Here is a 19,921-nt window from a genome sequence, read left to right as displayed (position 1 = left end):
AGCATGTCAGATGGGAATACAACTCTAGACCACCTTTACTCCACACACAGAGATGTGTATAAGATCTCCCTCGCCCTCCATTTGGCAAATCTGACCGTAATTCTATCGTACTGATTCCTGCTTACAAGCAAAAACGAAAGCAGTAAGTACCAGTGACCATAATTCTATCCTACTGATTCCTGCTTACAAGAAAAAACTAAAGCAGAAAGTACCAGAGACTCGCTCAATACAGAAGTGGTCAGATGAGGTGGATGCTACCCTACAGGACTGTTTTGCTAGCACAGACTGAAATATGTTCCGGGATTCATCCAATGGCATTAATGTACATGTACATATCCCAAACGGAAGCCATGGATTACAGGTAACATCCGAACCGAGCTAAAGCTGCCACTTTCAAGGAGCAGGACACTAATGAGGATGCTTATAAGAAATCCCGCTATGCCCTCAGACGCACCATCAAACAAACAGGCAAAGCGTCAATACAGGATTAAGATTGAATCCTACTACACCGGCACTGACTTGTCGGATGTGGCAGGGCTTGCAAACTGTTACGGACTACAAAGGGAAACCCAGTCGCGAGCTGCCCAGTGACACGAGCCTACCAGACGATCTAAAGGCATTTTATGCTCGCTTTGAGGCAAGCAACACTGAAACATGCATGAGAGCACCAGCTGTTCCGGACCACTGTGTGATCACGCTCTCCGTAACCGATGTGAGCAAGACCTTTAAACAGGTCAACATTCACAAAGCCGCAGGGCCAGATGGATTACCTGGGCGTGTACTCAGATCATGCTTGGACCAACTGTCAAGTGTCTTCACTGACATTTTCAACCTCTCCCTGACTGAGTCTGTAATACCTACATGTTTCAAGCAGACCACCATAGTCTCTGTGCCCAAAGAATGACTACCTGCCTAATTGACCACCGCCCTATGTCGGTAGCCATGAAGTGCTTTGAAAGGCTGGTCATGGCTCACATCAACACCATCATCCCATAAACTCTAGACCCACGCCAATTCGCATACTGCCCCAACAGATCCACAGATGACGCAATCTCAATCGCACTCCGCACTGCCCTTTCCCACCTGGACAAAAGGAGCACCTACGTGAGAATGCGGTTCATTGACTACAGCTCAGGATTCAACAACATAGTGCCCACAAATCTCATCACTAAGCTAAGGACCCTGGGACTAAACACCTCCCTCTGCAACTGGATCCTGGACTTCCTGACGGACCGCCCCCAGGTGGTAAGGGTAGGCAATAACATCTGCCACGCTGATCCTCAACACGGGGGCCCCTCAGGGTGTGTGCTCCCTATTCACCCACAACTGCGTGGCCAAGCATGACTCCAATGCCATCATTAAGTTTGCTAATGATACAACGGTGGTAGACCTGATCACCGACAATGATAAGATAGCCTATAGGGAGGAGGTCAGAGACCTGGCAGTGTGGTTCCAGGACAACAACCTCTCCCTCAACGTGAGCAAGACAAAGGAGATGATCATGGACTAAAGGTAAATAGGGCCGAACACAGCCCCATTCACATCGACGGGGCTGTAGTGGAGCGGGTTGAAAGTTTCAAGTTCCTTGGTATCCATATCACTGTCGTGACGTTGTTATTGTTAATGTGATGACATGCTATTTATCGAATAATTAACTATGTTTATACGTAATTAAATTAATCCTGTAACCATTAACTCAATAACCTGGGGCACCATGGGAAAGTTTGTTTAATGAGTTACCGTTTCCCAAATTCACTCAAATAATATCAGAATATTGATTTCATAACAGTCACTAATTAATTCATTTCCTCATCAGTCTCATTCTGAATGTTGCATATTCGTAAATCTTCACTACCCATGTCTCACTAATCATTCTGTACCACACAAAATGAGTTAATTGTTTATTTACTAAGAAGCTAAATGATAACATAAGATACACATACACAAACATTCTAGGTTACTGGTTAGAACATAATACAATGACAACATGTCCCTAGCGGACTAATACAATATGACACGTGTTACACAAGATGGAGATTTACAGAGAGAGAGAGAAAGTACAATAGAGAAATTCAACACTTGGATACATTTGTAAACTACGCCTAGTTTCAGCTCTAACACCTTGCCCCGAACTGCCGCTCTTATGGGTAAAAAGCGTAATGCATGTATTTACGTGTTGAAGGTCTCCGTTGGGTATCTTGTCGTGGGCCGAGTTCTGCTTAGTGGGAAAGGTTTGGCCGACGCCTTGTTCTTTCATCTTCAGGTGTAAGTCTCTGATTGTCTACACGATGTCACAATGTCCTTTCGCTTAGTTGTTTGTTTCCTTGCACTCGTTCTGTGAGTGAGCTTCTGAGTAGGCTAATCAGCCGTGTCGACGATCCCAGCATGGGTAGGAGGGCCGTGTAGACAATTGATGACTTGAAAAGATAGGCTGGAGGGTCCTGTTTAAATTCCCCTTCCGAGATACAGTACTTAGAAGAGCTACTCAACCATGAACCTGATTGTTCAGAGATTTTCTTTGTCTTCAACCTCGTGTTGCAATTTGGGGTTGTGACTAATTGTGGACCTTGGCTGCAGCGCGCGGTCCTCTAGTCAAGTATGTAAATTCTTAACTCACATGTTTTATACCCCAGAGTAGAAAGGGTGTTTCCGTCTTTATGACGCCCTGGGGCGTAGCTATTTACAAGGGTAGGTATTAGTATTTACTATGATATCTTATGGACAACTAAAATCACAGTCTTATCATCATCAAAACATTCTCTTTCATCTGGATATTCTCTAAATCAAAATCAAATCAAATGTATTTATATAGCCCTTCTTACATCAGCTGATATCTCAAAGTGCTGTACAGAAACCCAGCCTAAAACCCCAAACAGCAAGCAATGCAGGTGTAGAAGCAAGGTGGCTCGGAAAAACTCCCTAGAAAGGCCAAAACCTAGGAAGTAACCTATAGAGGAAACAGGCTATGAGGGGTGGCCAGTCCTCTTCTGGCTGTGCCGGGTGGAGATTATAACAGAACATGGCCAAGATGTTCAAATGTTCATAAATGACCAGCATGGTCAAATAATAGTAATCACAGTGGTTGTCGAGGGTTATTGTCCCCAGCACAAGGTGCACCTGTGTAATGATCATGCTGTTTAATCAGCTTCTTGACATGCCACATCTGTCAGGTGGATGGAATATCTTGGCAAATGAGAAATGCTCACTAACAAGAATGTAAACAAGTGTGTGCTCACCATTTGAGAGAAATACACTTTTTGTGTGTATGGAACATTTCTGGGATCTTTTATTTCAGCTCATGAAACATGGGACCAATACTTTACATGTTATGTTTATATTTTTGTTCAGTTTATGTTTTGAGGTTGGACTTTATTACGTATAGCTCGTTAGCACTTAGGGCACACCGATTGGTGTCCGCCTTGTAAGGTGTTAATTTCCCTTTTTATCAGGCATTAAAACAGGAAGAAATTAATCATAGACGGATCTTGTATATTTCAGAGACCCTAGAGGGTAGAATATCCAATTAAAGTTTGCATTCAATCATACCCTGATCTGTAAAAAACCCGATATTTTGCTAGGGTGGACAAGCAATAATGTTAAATTGGATTTAGTTTAACTAAAATACAGCAAATGGGATTTTAAGATTAAAAGGAGATTACTATTTTGTTATTTTGTTGCAGGGCTTGTTTTTCACTTTATGTTTGTTGTTAACAAAATGTGTCATTTTATGCTTACATTGTGTGTAATCAAAATGTTCAGATGAATTTCTTGACGTGTTTGACCTTGGTTGCCTATTGTTTACAGTAACCCAGTTTTAGCTACCACGGGTAAATTGGAATGCTATTTAAGTCCATTGTAGCAAGTCTACAAACAGAAATCAACAATACCTCAATACCTATTTGTTTGATAGTTATTTTTTGAAGATAGCAGCTATAAGAAAAGACTCAAATTAAAGCTCTCTCTCTAAAGTAAGATAAATCGGCAGTAAAATAATGATTTAATCATGACTGTTTTAAATCTACTCAACGACCCAATTGATTTTCTAATAATAGATTATTTAACCATCCAGGGTACACGCCAAGACAATATGTCAAATGTGGAAAAAATATATTGAGAGCTATCCTCCCTCTTCTGTTTTTGAAGAATTAGAGCTAACAAAGATTTCCAACATGTCAAGAAATTGTACCTGGACAGTATCAGTGTTACGGTAAAAATGTCTCTTTGGTGGAATCACCATGGTTATTTGGTTGTGTGTTGGGTTGGGATGCTGACTGGACATGACAAATATCTTTCAGCCAAGTACATTCGATGCATCGTTGACAACACAATACTAAGCCCTGGCGTCGCTGCTGTCTAATCTGGTTAGAAATGGCACGATCAGTGGACAGCAAGTGGACACAAACAGAACCAACCACTGTCACTAATAACCCCCATGCCCCCAAGGTCTAAAGGTCTAACCCGGTGAAGTGTCCTTACTGGCCAAACAAAGAGGTGGATGCTTATGACCCTTACACTATCCATTAACAAAGGGTTAACATGGCAGTCTAGGCAATTATGACTAAATGGAATATTAAAAAACAAACTAGTAAGCACTGTATTGCATGAATAATCCTATATTGATCTAAGACTAGGATCAACACCTTGATCATTGTCGACAACAATAGACCAAAAAAACATTACAGTAAAATACATTTGGCTAAGTGTACATGTGTGATCTAAAGTAAATGGAAACAATTAGCATGAACCGGGTGACTCAAATCTTACCACTAAACTCCCAAATCTAATATGCTTGTTGTTAGCAGGGAGTCTTTTCCCTGCCTGTACTGTTGCCTTTATGGACTCCCTGTGTATGACCTTCTGCCTTCCCCTGGTCCCAGCTACCTGCCTCCTCCTGTGGTGCTTTACAATAAACACCTGCTGCGCCCTGCGTTTGAAACCAGCTCTGTTTCCCATCGTGTACATTACACCTGCCACATTCTTCTCGTCTACCATGCCAATTATTAAGGAGTGGTAGTATGAAGTTGGACTAAATGGCCATTTAACAAAGGTATTATCAGAGCTTTCGTCCAATCACCAGACTGCATAAATTAATATCAAATCAAAGAGTCAGGATTGAGCACTGCGGAGGTTTCCCTTGACTTCAGCTGCTCACTCCATCAGCCCTGGGTTAAGCTACCAGCACTGTCTTCCTACTTCCCCCATTTAGATGAGTTAACACTTTAAAAGTAATTGTAATATATCAAATCAAATGTATTTATCACATACAAGTGTTTAGCAGATGTTATTGTGGGTGTAGCAAAATGCTTGTGCTTCTAGCTCTGACAGTGCAGTAATATCTAACAAGTAATGTCTAACAGTTTCAAAACATGTACCCAAAATAAATGTAAATCTAAGTAAGGAATGGATTAAGAATATATATACATACTGTATATTTAGTACCGTTCAAACATTTGGGGTCACTTAGAAATGTCCTTGTTTTCCATGAAAACATACATGAAATGAGTTGCAAAATTAATAGGAAATATAGTCAAGACGTTAACAAGTTTAGGAATATTGATTTTTAATTTAAATAATAATTGTGTCCTTCAAACTTTGCTTTAGTCAAAGAATCCTCAGTTTGCAGCAATTACAGACTTGTAGACCTTTGGCTTTCTAGTTGTCATTTTGTTGAGGTAATCAGAGATTTCATCCCATGCTTCCTGAAACACCTCCCACAAGTTGGATTGGCTTGATGGGCACTTACGTACCATACGGTCAAGCTGCTCCCACAACAGCTCAATAGGGTTGAGATCCGGTGACTGTGCTGGCCACTCCATTATAGACAGAATACCAGCTGACTGCTTCTTCCCTAAATATACTGCTCAAAAAAATAAAGGGAACACTTAAACAACACATCCTAGATCTGAATGAAAGAAATAATCTTATTAAATACTTTTTTCTTTACATAGTTGAATTTGCTGACAACAAAATCACACAAAAATAATCAATGGAAATCCAATTTATCAACCCATGGAGGTCTGGATTTCGCGTCACATTCAAAATTAAAGTGGAAAACCACACTACAGGCTGATCCAACTTTGATGTAATGTCCTTAAAACAATTCAAAATGAGGCTCAGTAGTGTGTGTGGCCTCCACGTACCTGTATGACCTCCCTACAACACCTGGGCATGCTCTTGATGAGGTGGCGGATGGTCTCCTGAGGGATCTCCTCCCAGACCTGGACTAAAGCATCTGCCAACTCCTGGACAGTCTGTGGTGCAACGTGGCGTTGGTGGATGGAGCAAGACATGATGTCCCAGATGTGCTCAATTGGATTCAGGTCTGGGGAACGGGCGGGCCAGTCCATAGTATCAATGCCTTCCCCTTGCAGGAACTGCTGACACACTCCAGCCACATGAGGTCTAGCATTGTCTTGCATTAGGAGGAACCCAGGGCCAACCGCACCAGCATATGGTCTCACAAGGGGTCTGAGGATCTCATCTCGGTACCTAATGGCAGTCAGGCTACCTCTGGCGAGCACATGAAGGGCTGTGCGGCCCCCCAAAGAAATTCCACCCCACACCATGACTGACCCACCGCCAAACCGGTCATGCTGGAGGATGTTGCAGGCAGCAGAACGTTCTCCACGGCGTCTCCAGACTCTGTCATGTCTGTCACGTGTTCAGTGTGAACCTGCTTTCATCTGTGAAGAGCACAGGGAGCCAGTGGCGAATTTACCAATCTTGGTGTTCTCTGGCAAATGCCAAACGGCCTGCATGGTGTTGGGCTGTAAGCACAACCCCCACCTGTGGACGTCGGGCCCTCATACCACCCTCATGGAGTCTGTTTCTGACCGTTTGAGCAGACACATTCACATTTGTGGTCTGCTGGAGGTCATTTTGCAGGGCTCTGGCAGTGCTCCTTCTGCTCCTCCTGCGGAGGCAGCGGTCCTGCTGCTGGGTTGTTGCCCTCCTACGGCCTCCTCCACGTCTCCAGGTGTACTGGCCTGTCTCCTGGTAGCGCCTCCATGCTCTGGACACTACGCTGACAGACACAGCAAACCTTCTTGCCACAGCTCGCATTGATGTGCCATCCTGGATGAGCTGCACTACCTGAGCCACTTGTGTGGGTTGTAGACTCCGTCTCATGCTACCACTAGAGTGAAAGCACCGCCAGCATTCAAAGTGACCAAAACATCAGCCAGGAAGCATAGGAACTGAGAAGTGGTCTGTGGTCCCCACCTGCAGAACCACTCCTTTATTGGGGGTGTCTTGCTTATTGCCTAGAATTTCCACCTGTTGTCTATTCCATTTGCACAACAGCATGTGAAATGTATTGTCAATCAGTGTTGCTTCCTAAGTGGACAGTTTGATTTTACAGAAGTGTGATTGACTTGGAGTTACATTGTGTTGTTTAAGTGTTCCCTTTATTTTTTTGAGCAGTGTAGTTATTGCATAGTTTGGAGCTATGCTTTTCGTCATTGTCCTGTTGTAGGAGGAAATTGTCTCCAATTAAGCGCTGTCCACAGGGTTTGGCATGGCGTTGCAAAATGGAGTGATAGCCTTCCTTTTTCAAGATCCCTTTTACCCTGTACAAATCTCCCACTTTACCACCACCAAAGCACCCCCAGACCATCACATTGCCTCCAACATGCTTGACAGATGGCGTCAAGCACTCATCTAGCATCTTTTCATTTTTTCTGCGTCTCATGAATGTTCTTCTTTGTGATCCAAACTACTCAAATTTAGATTTGTCAGTCCAAAACACTTTTTTCCAATCTTCCTCTGTCCAGTGTCTGTGTTATTTTGCCCATATTAATATTTTCTTTTTATTAGGCCAGTCTGAGATATGGCTTTTTCTTTGCAACTCTGCCTAGAAGGCCAGCATCCCGGACTCGCCTCTTCACTGTTGACGTTGAGACTGGTGTTTTGCGGGTACTATTTAATGAAGCTGCCAGATGAGGACTTGTGAGGCATCTGTTTCTCAAACTAGACACTCTAATGTACTTGTCCTCTTACTCAGTTGTGCACCGGGGCCTCCCACTCCTCTTTCTATTATGGTTAGAGCCAGTTTGTGCTGTTCTGTGAAGGGAGTAGTACACAGCGTTGTATGAGATCTTCAGTTTCTTGGCAGTTTCTCGCATGGAATAGCCTTCATTTCTCAGAACAAGAATAGACTGACGAGTTTCAGAAGAATGTTATTTGTTTCTGGCCATTTTGAGCCTGTAATCGAACCCACAAATGTTGATGCTCCAGATACTCAACTAGTCTAAAGAAGGCCAGTGGTATTGCTTCTTTAATGAGCACAACGTTTAAAGCTGTGCTAACATAATTGCAAAATAGTTTTCTAATGATCAATTAGCCTTTTAAAATGATAAACTTGGATTAGCTAACACAACGTGCCATTGGAACACAGGAGTGATGGTTGCTTATAATGGGCCTCTGTACACCCAAGTAGATTCTCCATAAAGAATCTGCCATTTCCAGCTACAATAGTAATTTACAACATTAACAACATCTACACCGTATATCTGATCAATTTGATGTAATTTTATTGGACAAAAAAATTTGCTTTTCTTTCAAAAACAAGTGACCCCAAACTTTTGAATGGTTGTTTATTGCAGAGCAGCATTGAACTAAGATAGTGGCATGGTATAGAGTACAGTTTACACATATGAGATGATTAATGCAAGATATGGATACATTATTAAAGTGGCTAGTTTTTCATTTCCTTAAAGTGCCCAGTGATTCCTAATCTATGTCTATAGGCAGCAGCCTCTGATGTGCTGGATATGGCTGTTTAACAGTCAGTGGTGTAGTATAGAATACAATACAGTTTATACGTACATATGAAATAGGTGATGCCTATATGTAAGCACAATTTAAATTTGACTAAGATACCATAGAATAGTGTGGAGTGCAGTTCATACAAACAGTATGAGATGATACGGAACATTATTAAAGTGGCTAGTGATCCATTTCTAAAAGTGGCTAGTGATTCCTAATCTATGTCTGTAGGCAGCCATCTCTGATGTGGTAATGATGGCTGTTTAGCAGTCTGATGGCCTGAGATAGAAGCTGTTTTTCAGTCTCTCGGTCCCAGCTTTGATGGACCTGTACTGACCTCGCCTTCTGGATGATAGTGGGGTGAACAGGCAGTAGCATGGATGGTTGATGTCCTTGATGATCTTTTTAGCCTTCCTAAGGAATCGGGTGCTGTAGGTTTCCAGGGGGGCGGGAAGTTTGCCCCCAGAATTGCGTTGGGCAGACCGCACCACCCTCTGGAGAGCTTTGCGGTTGTGGGTGGTGCAGTTGCCGTACCAGGCGGTGATACAGCCTGACAGGATGCTCTCAATTGTGCATCTGTAAAAGTTTGTGAGGGTTTTAGGTGTTAAGCCAAATTTCTTTAGCCTCCTGAGGTTGAAGAGGCACTGTTGCACCTTCTTCACCACACTGTCTGTGTGTGTGGACCATTTCAGTTTGTCAGTGATGTGTACGCTTACAGTGAAATGCTTACAAACAGCTACAGGGACAATGGTGGCCGTCTTGAAGCATGTGGGGACAACAGACTGGGATAGGGAGAGATTGAATATATCTGTGAACACACCAGCCAGCTGGTCTGTGCATTCTCTGAGGACGCGGCTAGGAATACCATCTGGGTCGGCAGCCTTGTGAGGGTTAACGCGCTTAAATGTCTTAATCATGTCGGCCACGGAGAAGGAGAGCCCACAGTCCTTGATATCGGGCTGCGTTGGTGGCACTGTATTATCTTCAAAGCGAGCGAAGAAAGTGTTCAGCCTGTCCGGAAGCAAGACGTCGGTGTCCGCGACGTGGCTGGTTTTCCTTTTATAATCCGTGATTGTCTGTAGACCCTGCCACATACGTCTCGTGTCTGAGTCATTGAACTGGGACTCAACTTTCTCCCTATACCAATGTTTAGCCTGCTTGATTGCTTTGCGGAGGGAATAACTACACTCTGTATTCTTCCATATTCCCAGTCACCTTGCCCTGGTTAAATGTGGTGGTTTGCACTTTCAATATGGCACGAATGCTCCAATCTATCCACGGTTTCTGGTTGGGGTAGGTTTTAATGGTCACAGTGGGTACAACATCTCCTATGCACTTCCTGATAAACTCATTCACTGTATCAGTATATGTGTCGATATATGTATAATATGTACAGTTATCATAAGTGTGATTGAGAAGGAACAAAGTGTTGATATTTGCTTTGGATGATGATTTTGAGTGTGCCGTTGTGTGCCGTTGTGTGCTGTAATGTCTCAGATACTACGTTGTTGAATGGTTCAATTGTTCTCAATCAGACCGTAGCGTTGTGAAACTGTACTGGCTAATCAATGTGTGTGTTCTTCAGTGCTCAAACCTGCTTGCATGCTTTTGCTTGAACATGCCGTCACTCCTTTGTGTGTCTTTACATTTCTCCAGTTCCCGGCTCTGTTCCAATGGAGTCCACCCAGACCGGACCATACGAGGAGAAGATCTTCATGCAGTGGAAGGCACCTAACGAGACCAATGGTGTCATCACGCTATACGAGGTGAGTGACATCAACACAGCTGCTAACAGAGTTATTTTCTCACTTCCTCAGCACACAAAAATGTGACTCAACCTTGTGTAGCAAAATTTGAAAAGGTGTTTTTACATTGGATAAAAGTAGCGACTCAAAGCTACAAAATGGTCTATCAGACACTGCATTTGAGGAACAATGGGAAAGTATTTCTGCTTTGAAAGTTGATCAACTTGTAAACTCACTTTTGAGAAAATGGCCTTTGAATGTTTTGGTATCTCGTGAAGAGCTCTTCTTTGTGTACACCCATTCAGCATCGTTCACACCCTCTTAACCCCTGTGCGGCCTCCATCCCGTATGCGGGACGGACATCCAGCGAAAAATCCTATCGCCATTCGCATAACAAAATGTAATAATTTTTTTTTTTCAATTTTTTTTTCAAATTATATCGTTTTATAGATACACCTCTCCTGAATCGAACCACGTTGTCCGATTTCAAAAAGGCTTTACAGTAAAAGCAAAACATTAGATTATGTTAGAGGAGTATATCGTAAAAGTAGCCACATAGCCATTTTCTGACCAACCACATGCATCACAAATAACCAAAAAACAGCTAAATGCAGCACTAACCTTTGACAATCTTCATCCGATGACACACCTAGGACATCATGTTACACAATGCATGCATTCTTTTGATCGATAAAGTTCATATTTATATATAAAAACAGCATTTTACATCAGCGCGTGACGTTGACTAACTATTTTCCCTCAAATGCATCCAGTGAAACAATGCTACAATTTACTAAATTACTATTCGAAAACATTTTTAAAATGTAATATTGTCATTCTAAGATTTATAGATTAATATCTCTTGAAAGCACCTGTAATACCAGATTTAAAAATAACTTTACTGGGTAATCACACTTTGCGATAAAAAGGGATGCGATACTCAGAAAATTACCTAGTAAATACAGGTCTGCGCCATCTTGGAACAATCGCATATCAAATCTACTCTTGTATACTATTGTCAATAATCCCTTACCTTTGGTTGTCTTCATCAGAAAGCACTTCCAGGAATCCCAGGTCCACAACAAATGTATTTTCGTTCGAAAAAGTTAATCCTTTATGTTCCATTAGCTTGTTGTTGGTAGCGCGTCTGAAAGCTAATCCAAATGCTCCGTCGGCCACGGGACAGCCATTTTGAGAAAATGCTTTTTTTTTCCCATTTAGGTTCGTTCAAACATGTCAAACGTTGTATAACATAAATCTTCAGGGCGTTTTTCAACAAGAGAGCCAATAAGATTCAAGGAGGATGATTGCATTGTGTTTCAAAACGTTTCGAAAGGGGAGGGTAACCAGGGGCGCCGGCGTCATAATGGTGATGGCCCTCTCCGTGTGACCACGTTCCACTGCGTCTCATTCATTCAGTTTTCACAGTAGGAGTCTCAAATCACTTTGTAAAGACTGGGGACATCTAGTGGAAGCAATAGGAAGTGAACAATGAACCATAGCTCACGGTGTGATTAATAGGCAACGTGATGAAGTTGAGTTCGCAATTCAGAATTCCACTTCCTGTTTCCATCTGTCTCGGGGTTTTGACTGCCATATGAGTTCTGTTATACTCACAGACACCATTCAAACAGTTTTAGAAACTTTAGGGTGTTTTCTATCCACAAGTATTAATTATATGCATATCCTAGCTTCTGATCTTCTGAGTAGTAGGCCGTTTAAAATGGGCACAAATTTTTTTCAAAAATCGCTGTAGCGCCCCCTATCCTAGGGGAACGCCAAGAGGTTCAGCTTTAGCCCCGCTCTTGGGGTGCACACCTGATACTCTGGCCGATGATTTGTTTACCTCTGGATAACATGAAAACAGCCTAACCAGCTCTGCTGGCAACAATTTCAGTACTCTTTTTTGCAGACGTTTACTGACACTGGCCATATTCAATGAGTGTTGTACACACGTCACGTAACGTTAGCTAACTAGCCAGCCAGCTAATGTTAGCTAGTTAAACAACAATGAACAAAGTGCCAACAAAGCCATAGTGCTGGGAGCTAACCAACCAGGTTCAATGTCAGCTAGCTAACATTAGGCTTTAATTAGAACAGCAAACGGCTGGCTCCCTAGCTGACGTTGTTATTCGTATCCCAGAGCCTAGCTAGCTAACATTACACTTCAGCTTAAAGCATATAGCTTGCTAGCTAGGTAAACAATGAACCTAGCTAGGTTAACAACGTTTAAGATCACACACGTCACATAACGTTAGCTAATGAATGGCTCTGGGAAAATAATAACATCAGCTAGCTAGCTAACAGTACACTTTAGCTTGAAATGAAACAACTTTCTGTCAAAATAGAAATGTGTAATATCTGAAAATGTAACTAGCTATCTTACCTGTATAGATTATCATGTATGATGGACGTGTGTCCCTGTCAGGAATGCCATGCCACGGTTGCTCCATCTCTTTAGCTATCATACTCTAATTCCACTGATTTCAAAACTTGATCCTGCAGAAAGTGGAGAGCAACACTTTTGCAGCTCCACTACACAATACATAAAAAAAGCCACGTTCAACAGGATTACCAACACAGACTGACGAGCTGAAATAGACAGAAGCCTTCTACAGTGGTTCCTCCTTTAAAAGTTGCCAGCTTACACCGTGGGACTTAGAGGTACCCAGCGTCACTGCTTCATTGCTCCAGACCACCACAAGGGGGAGTTAGAGCACTCATTATGCATTTGGGTCCCAAGGTTTTTATATGACCAATCATATCGAGTGGTTCCAATGATGAATTTTGACACAAGCCACACTTGCCTTGTGGCGTTCTTCAACAAAGATGGCTGACAAAACATTACGGTGGAACCAGATGTAAGTTGTTATAACGTCATAACGAGTCAAGCAAAAAAAAAATACAATTGAGAGGAATATGTTAGTTAATGTAGAGACAAATGTTTGTGCATTTTCTTTGTCATAAAGTTAATTTACGAAATCGCTATTTTGCATGATATCTGACCAGCTAACATTAGCCAGCTAGGTAGTGTTAGGAGAATGAATTTGTAATTTGTGTTGTTTAATGTTTTACGGACTCCTGAGAAAACCAGAAAACCAGGCTGTTGTCTTGTGAAACAGTGGATGTAAAAAAATCTAGCTAGCTAAAGCATTTACTGCAAATTCAATGTGCAATTGTGTAAGCTTGCCTTGCAATGCAGCTGCGGTAAAAAAGCTAGCTAACTATTTTCTTGCTTATTGTGTAGTGGAAGATAAAAAGAACTGTATGCCTATGGATGTGTAGCTAGCTACAGTATGTAGCCGATCTGTGTATGGACCCTAAAACGTTAGGTTCTTAACTAATATTCATACGAATCTATGAACCTCAGCTATCATAGTTGTTGTATCAACTTCAAGTCTGAATGGCATTAATGATCCTATAAATAGAGTAGAATATAATAACGTTATTGTGCCAAGGATGCAAGTCCTATATACACATGTACTGTCGTTATTACCACGAATGAGATTCCCACATTGTAGCCTGTACATATATTCACTGATCATGTACTCTTCCTTGGCAAATAAAGGTGTGGTTCAGGTATGAATCTTTGAGATATTATTTTTCAGTCATATTAAACTCCATTATTTGAATGATGCTGTGTCTGCATGTAGAGTTGAAGTCGGAAGTTTACATACAATTAGGTTGGAGTCATTCAAATTCATTTTTCAACCAATCCACAAATTTCTTGTTAACAAACTATAGTTTTGGCAAGTCAGTTAGGACATCTACTGTGTGCATGACACAAGTCATTTTTCCAACAATTGTTTACAGACAGAATATTTCACTTATAATTCACTGTATCACAATTCCAGTGTGTCAGAAGTTTCATACACTAAGTTGACTGTGCCTTTAAACAGCTTGTAAAATTCCAGAAAATGTAATGGCTTTAGAAGCTTCTGATAGGCTAATTGACATAATTTGAGTCAATTGGAAGTGTTCCTGTGGATGTATTTCAAGGCCTACCTTCAAACTCAGTGCCTCTTTGCTTGACATCATGGGAAAATCAAAATAAATCACCCAAGACCTCAGAAAAGAAATTGGAGACCTCCACAAGTCTGGTTCATCATTGAGAGCAATTTCCAAACACCTGAAGGTACCATGTTTATCTGTACAAACAACAGTACGCAAGTATAAACACCATGGGACCACGCAGCCGTCACACTGCTCAGGAAGGAGACGCGTTCTGTCTCCTAGAGATGAACGTACTTTGGTGTGAAAAGTGCAAATCAATCCCAGAACAACAGCAAAGGACCTTGTGAAGATGCTGGAGGAAACAAGTGCAAAAGTATCTATACCCACAGTAAAACGAGTCCTATATCGACATAACCAGCAAGGAAGAAGCCACTGCTCCAAAACCGCCATTAGAAAAGACAGATTACGGTTTGCAACTGAACATGGGGACGAAGATTATACTTTTTGGAGAAATGTCCTCTGGTCTGATGAAACCAAAATAGAACTGTTTGGCCATAATGACCATTGTTGTGTTTGGAGGAAAAAGGGGGAGCCTTTCAAGCCAAAGAACACCATCCCAACAGTGAATCACGGGGGTGGCAGCACCATGTTGTGGGGGTGCTTTGCTGCAGGAGGGACTGGTGCACCTCACAAAATAGATGGCATCATGAGGCAGGAGAATTATATGGATATATTGAAGCAACATCTCAAGAAATCAGTCAGGAAGTTATAGCTCAGTCGCAAATGGGTCTTCCAAATGGACAATGACCCCAAACATAATTCCAAAGTTGTGGCAAAATGGCTTAAGGACAACAAAGTCAAGGTATTGGAGTGGCCATCACAAAGGAGACCAACAAACCTGACTCACTTACATCAGCTCTGTCAGGCGGAATGGGCCAAAATTCACCCAACTTATTGTGGGAAGCTTGTGGAAGGCTGCCCGAAACGTTTGACCCAAGTTAAATAATTTAAAGGCAATGCTACCAAATACTAATTGAGTGTATGTAAACTTCTGACCCACTGGGAATGTGATGAAAGAAATAAAAGCTGAAATAAAAAATTCTCTCTACTATTATTCTGACATTTTACATTCTTAAAATAAAGTGGTGGTCCTAACTGACCTAAAACAGCAAATTTTTACTAGGATTAAATGTCAGGAATTGTGAAAAACTGACTTTAAATGTATTTGGCTAAGGTGTATGTAAACATACGACTTTAACTGTATGTATTACAATTATACACTTCAACAGTGTTTACCACTCCTGCTCCTGGGACATCAATGATTACACATTATAACTATGCAATAGACTAGAAACATGATTGATTTGTAATTCATATATACAGAAAAAAGAACAATGCATATCTTACTCCCTTCATCTGCATTAATCTGCGGACACAGGATAGAATTTCAATGAAATACTTAATTTCAACCAGTGGAGAATGTGAAACGCTTTATTGAAAGAAGTTCATTATCCAGGTGTTATAAATACATGAGTTATAATTATGATAATTGTTAAATTATAAATACAAGTTCAATCTGTACTTCAATGCACATATGGTGTAAATTATAAAACAAGGAAGAAAGACGAGGTGGGGAGAGAGGTGTAGAAGACAGAAAGGGAAAGAGGTAAGGATAGTGGCAGACAGCATACAATTAATGAATTACAGTGCTACCCGAAAATTCTCTCAGTTCATTACAATTGCAGTGTCTCCTAACCAGCCTTGGGCCTGCAGTTGGCCCAAAGGTTATCTTAAGAGCGGGTGAGGTGGCGATGACGGGACTGGCTTCCTCTCTCACATCAAAACATACCTGCAGACGAGAGAGCATGATTAAGCATTGTTTTTTTTTGTAACACGGTCGGTCATCTTAAATCAGGAGGTGAAATAAAAAACTGACCTTGGATTAACTCTGGGACTACTACATCTCTGTCTGTATTTCAATGCAAAGCATCTCTTTAATAATACTTCCTAATAATTCATATTTAATAATACTACATCTCACCTATGATCATGCTGTGCCCTCTGTGTCAGCCAGTTCAGATGCAGGAGGGGTTCACCAAAACATTTAGGGAGAAGGGGGAGAGGGATGAAGTGAAGAAGCGAGACTGTTATTGTGTGTGTGTGGTCTCACCTGGTGTCCACACTAAGTGGCTACAGAGTACTTTATGCTGAAAAACAGACACATGAGTACAAACAATAGAAGATAATATCAATAGAAGATAATGTATGTGACATTTTCAACCCCTTGGTCAGCTTGCTCTCTGAAAGTAAAGAAAACAGCTTATTTTTTATAGATATTTAAACAATAACTGAGATATGACTGTTCAATCTAAAGCAGTAGATGTCATTTTTAGGATACGTCAATACAGCCCAGTGCTGCTTACCTGAGATGCCATCTTCGTAGGTGTCCGCTTTGACTTCCTTTGTCTCGGAAAAAAGTTGCTTTCAGAACAATTATTTTTGATTGAACTTAAAAAAGGTTTTGCTCTTGACAAAAAGATACAAATGTACCTCCATAGCATATAACAATTTGCCTGTGAATAGCCACACCTTCATAGAAACGTGCTACTGTTTGCAGAATTATTGACGCACAACCGAAGATGCTGCCATATCCTGTCAACACGCCCACAAGCGAGACACTCAGAAGAAGAATGACGATGCGTGGAAGAGGGAAAGGAATGAGATGGGAACAGCAATTTGTTGCAAGTTGGGGAGGAGGGCTAATAGCTGAACAATAGACTATTCAACCTTTACTAAATCAAATTTAAAATCAAATCAAATTTATTTATATAGCCCTTCTTACATCAGCTGATATCTCAAAGGGCTGTACAGAAACCCAGCATAAAACCCCAAACAGCAAGCAACGCAGGTGTAGAAGCACGGTGGCTAGGAAAAACTCTCTAGAAAGGTCAAAACCTAGGAAGAAACCTAGAGAGGAACTTGGCTATGAGGGGTGGCCGGTCCTCTTCTGGCTGTGCTGGGTGGAGATTATAACAGCACATGGCCAAGATGTTCAAATGTTCATAAATGACCAGCATGGTAAAATAATAATAATCATTGTAGTTGTCGAGGGTGCAACAAGTCAGTAACACAAGAGTAAGTGTCAGTTGGCTTTTTCATAGCCGATCTTTGAGAGTATCTCTACCAGGTCTGGGACAGGTAGCACGTCCGGTGAACAGGTCAGGGTTCCATAGCTGCAGGCAGAACAGTTGGATCTGGAGCAGCAGCACGGCCAGGTGAACTGGGGACAGCAAGGAGTCATCAAGCCAGGTAGTCCTGAGGCATGGTCCTAGGGCTCAGGTCCTCCGAGAGAGAGAAAGAAAGAAAGAGAGAGAGAGAATTAGAGAGAGCATATTTAAATTCACACAGGACACCGGAAAAGACAAGAGAAATACTCCAGATGTGACAGACTGACCCTAGCCTCCCGACACATAAACTACTGCAGCATAAATACTGGAGGCTGAGACAGGAGGGGTCAGGAGACACTGTGGCCCCATCCGATGAAACCCCCGGACAGGGCCAAACAGGTAGGATATAACCCCACCCACTTTGCCAAAGCACAGCCCCCACAACACTGGAGGGATATCTCCAACCACCAACATACCATCCCGGGACAAGGCCGAGTATAGCCCACAAAGATCTCCGCCACGGCACAACCCAAGGGGGGGCGCCAACCCAGACAGGAAGACCACGTCAGTGACTCAACCCACTCAAGTGACGCACCCCTCCCAGGGATGGCATGGAAGAACACCAGTAAGCCAGTTACTCAGCCCCTGTAATAGGGGTAGAGGCAGAGAATCCCAGTGGAAAGAGGGGAAACCGGCCAGGCAGAGACAGCAAGGGCGGTTCGTTGCTCCAGCCTTTCCGTTCACCTTCACACCCCTGGGCCAGACTACACTTAATCATAGGACCTACTGAAAAGATGTGTCTTCAGTAAAGACTTAAAGATTGAGACTGAGTCTGCGTCTCTCACATGGGTAGCCAGACTATTCCATAAGAATTGAGCTCTTTAGGAGAAAACCCTGCCTCCAGCTGTTTGCTTAGAAATTCTAGGAACAATTAGGAGGCCCGCGTCTTGTGACCGTAACGTACGTGTAGGTATGTACGGCAGGACCAAATCGGAAAGATAGGTAGGAGCAAGCCCATGTAATGCTTTGTAGGTTAGCAGTAAAACCTTGAAATCAGCCCTTGCCTTAACAGGAAGCCAGTGTAGGGAGGCTAGCACTGGAGTAATATGATCACATTTTTTGGTTCTAGTCAGGATTCTAGCAGCCGTATTTAGCACTAACTGAAGTTTATTTAGTGCTTTATCCTGGTAGCTGGAAAGTAGAGCATTGCAGTAGTCCAAACTAGAAGTAACAAAAGCATGGATTAATGTTTCTGCGTCATTTTTGGACAGAAAGTTTCTGATTTTTGCAATGTTACGTAGATGGAAAAAAGCTGTCCTTAAAACAATCTTGATATGTTCTTCAAAAGAGAGATCAGGGTCCAAAGTAATGCTGAGGTCCTTCACAGTTTTATTTGAGACGACTGTACAACCATCCAGATTAATTGTCAGATTCAACAGAAGATCTCTTTGTTTCTTGGGACCTAGAACAAGCATCTCTGTTTTGTCCGAGTTTAAAAGTAGAACGTTTGCAGCCATCCACTTCCTTATGTCTGAGACACAGGCTTCTAGAGAGGGCAATTTTGGGGCTTCACCATGTTTCTTTAAAATGTACAGCTGTGTGTCATCCGCATAGCAGTGAAATTTAACATTATGTTTTCGAATTACATCCCCAAGAGGTAAAATATATAGTGAAAACAATAGTGGACCTAAAACGGAACCTTGAGGAAGACCGAAATTTACAGTTGATTTGTCAGAGGACAAACCATTCACAGAGACAAACTGATATCTTTCCGACAGATAAGATCTAAACCAGACCAGAACTTGTCCATGTAGACCAATTTGGGTTTCCAATCTCTCCAAAAGAATGTGGTGATCGATGGTATCAAAAGCAGCACTAAGATCTAGGAGCATGAGGACAGATGCAGAGCCTCGGTCTGACGTCATTAAAAGGTAATTTACCACCTTCAGAAGTGCAGTCTCAGTGCTATGATGGGGTCTAAAACGTTTCGTATACATTGTTTGTCTTCAGGAAGGCAGTGAGTTGCTGCGCAACAGCTTTTTCAAATTTTTTAGAGAGGAATGGAAGATTCGATATAGGCCGATAGTTTTTTATAATTTCTGGGTCAAGATTTGGCTTTTTCAAGAGAGGCTTTATTACTGCCACTTTTAGTGAGTTTGGTACACATCCGGTGGATAGAGAGACGTTTATTATGTTCAACATAGGAGGGCCAAGCACAGAAAGCAGCTCTTTCAGTAGTTTAGTTGGAATAGGGTCTCGTATGCAGCTTGAAGGTTTAGAGGCCATGAT

General features: G+C 42.0%; 1 protein-coding gene across 9 annotated transcripts in view; it reads left to right on the top strand.

Annotated features, from left to right (window-relative positions):
* Positions 1–19,921, top strand: part of LOC115151117 (receptor-type tyrosine-protein phosphatase T) — a 587,678-nt gene that overhangs the window by 287,336 nt on the left and 280,421 nt on the right. For all 9 annotated transcript variants that reach the window (XM_029695125.1, XM_029695122.1, XM_029695121.1 and 6 more), the window contains exon 9: positions 10,423–10,532. In XM_029695125.1, the coding sequence (XP_029550985.1) occupies positions 10,423–10,532 (110 nt within the window). The remainder of the gene's footprint in view (positions 1–10,422; positions 10,533–19,921) is intronic.

Source organism: Salmo trutta, chromosome 16 (genome assembly GCF_901001165.1).
Source record: "Salmo trutta chromosome 16, fSalTru1.1, whole genome shotgun sequence".
Classification (NCBI taxonomy): Eukaryota; Metazoa; Chordata; class Actinopteri; order Salmoniformes; family Salmonidae; genus Salmo; species Salmo trutta.
The sequence above is the reverse complement of the archived record's forward strand: the minus strand, read 5'-3'. Positions and strand labels throughout refer to the sequence as shown.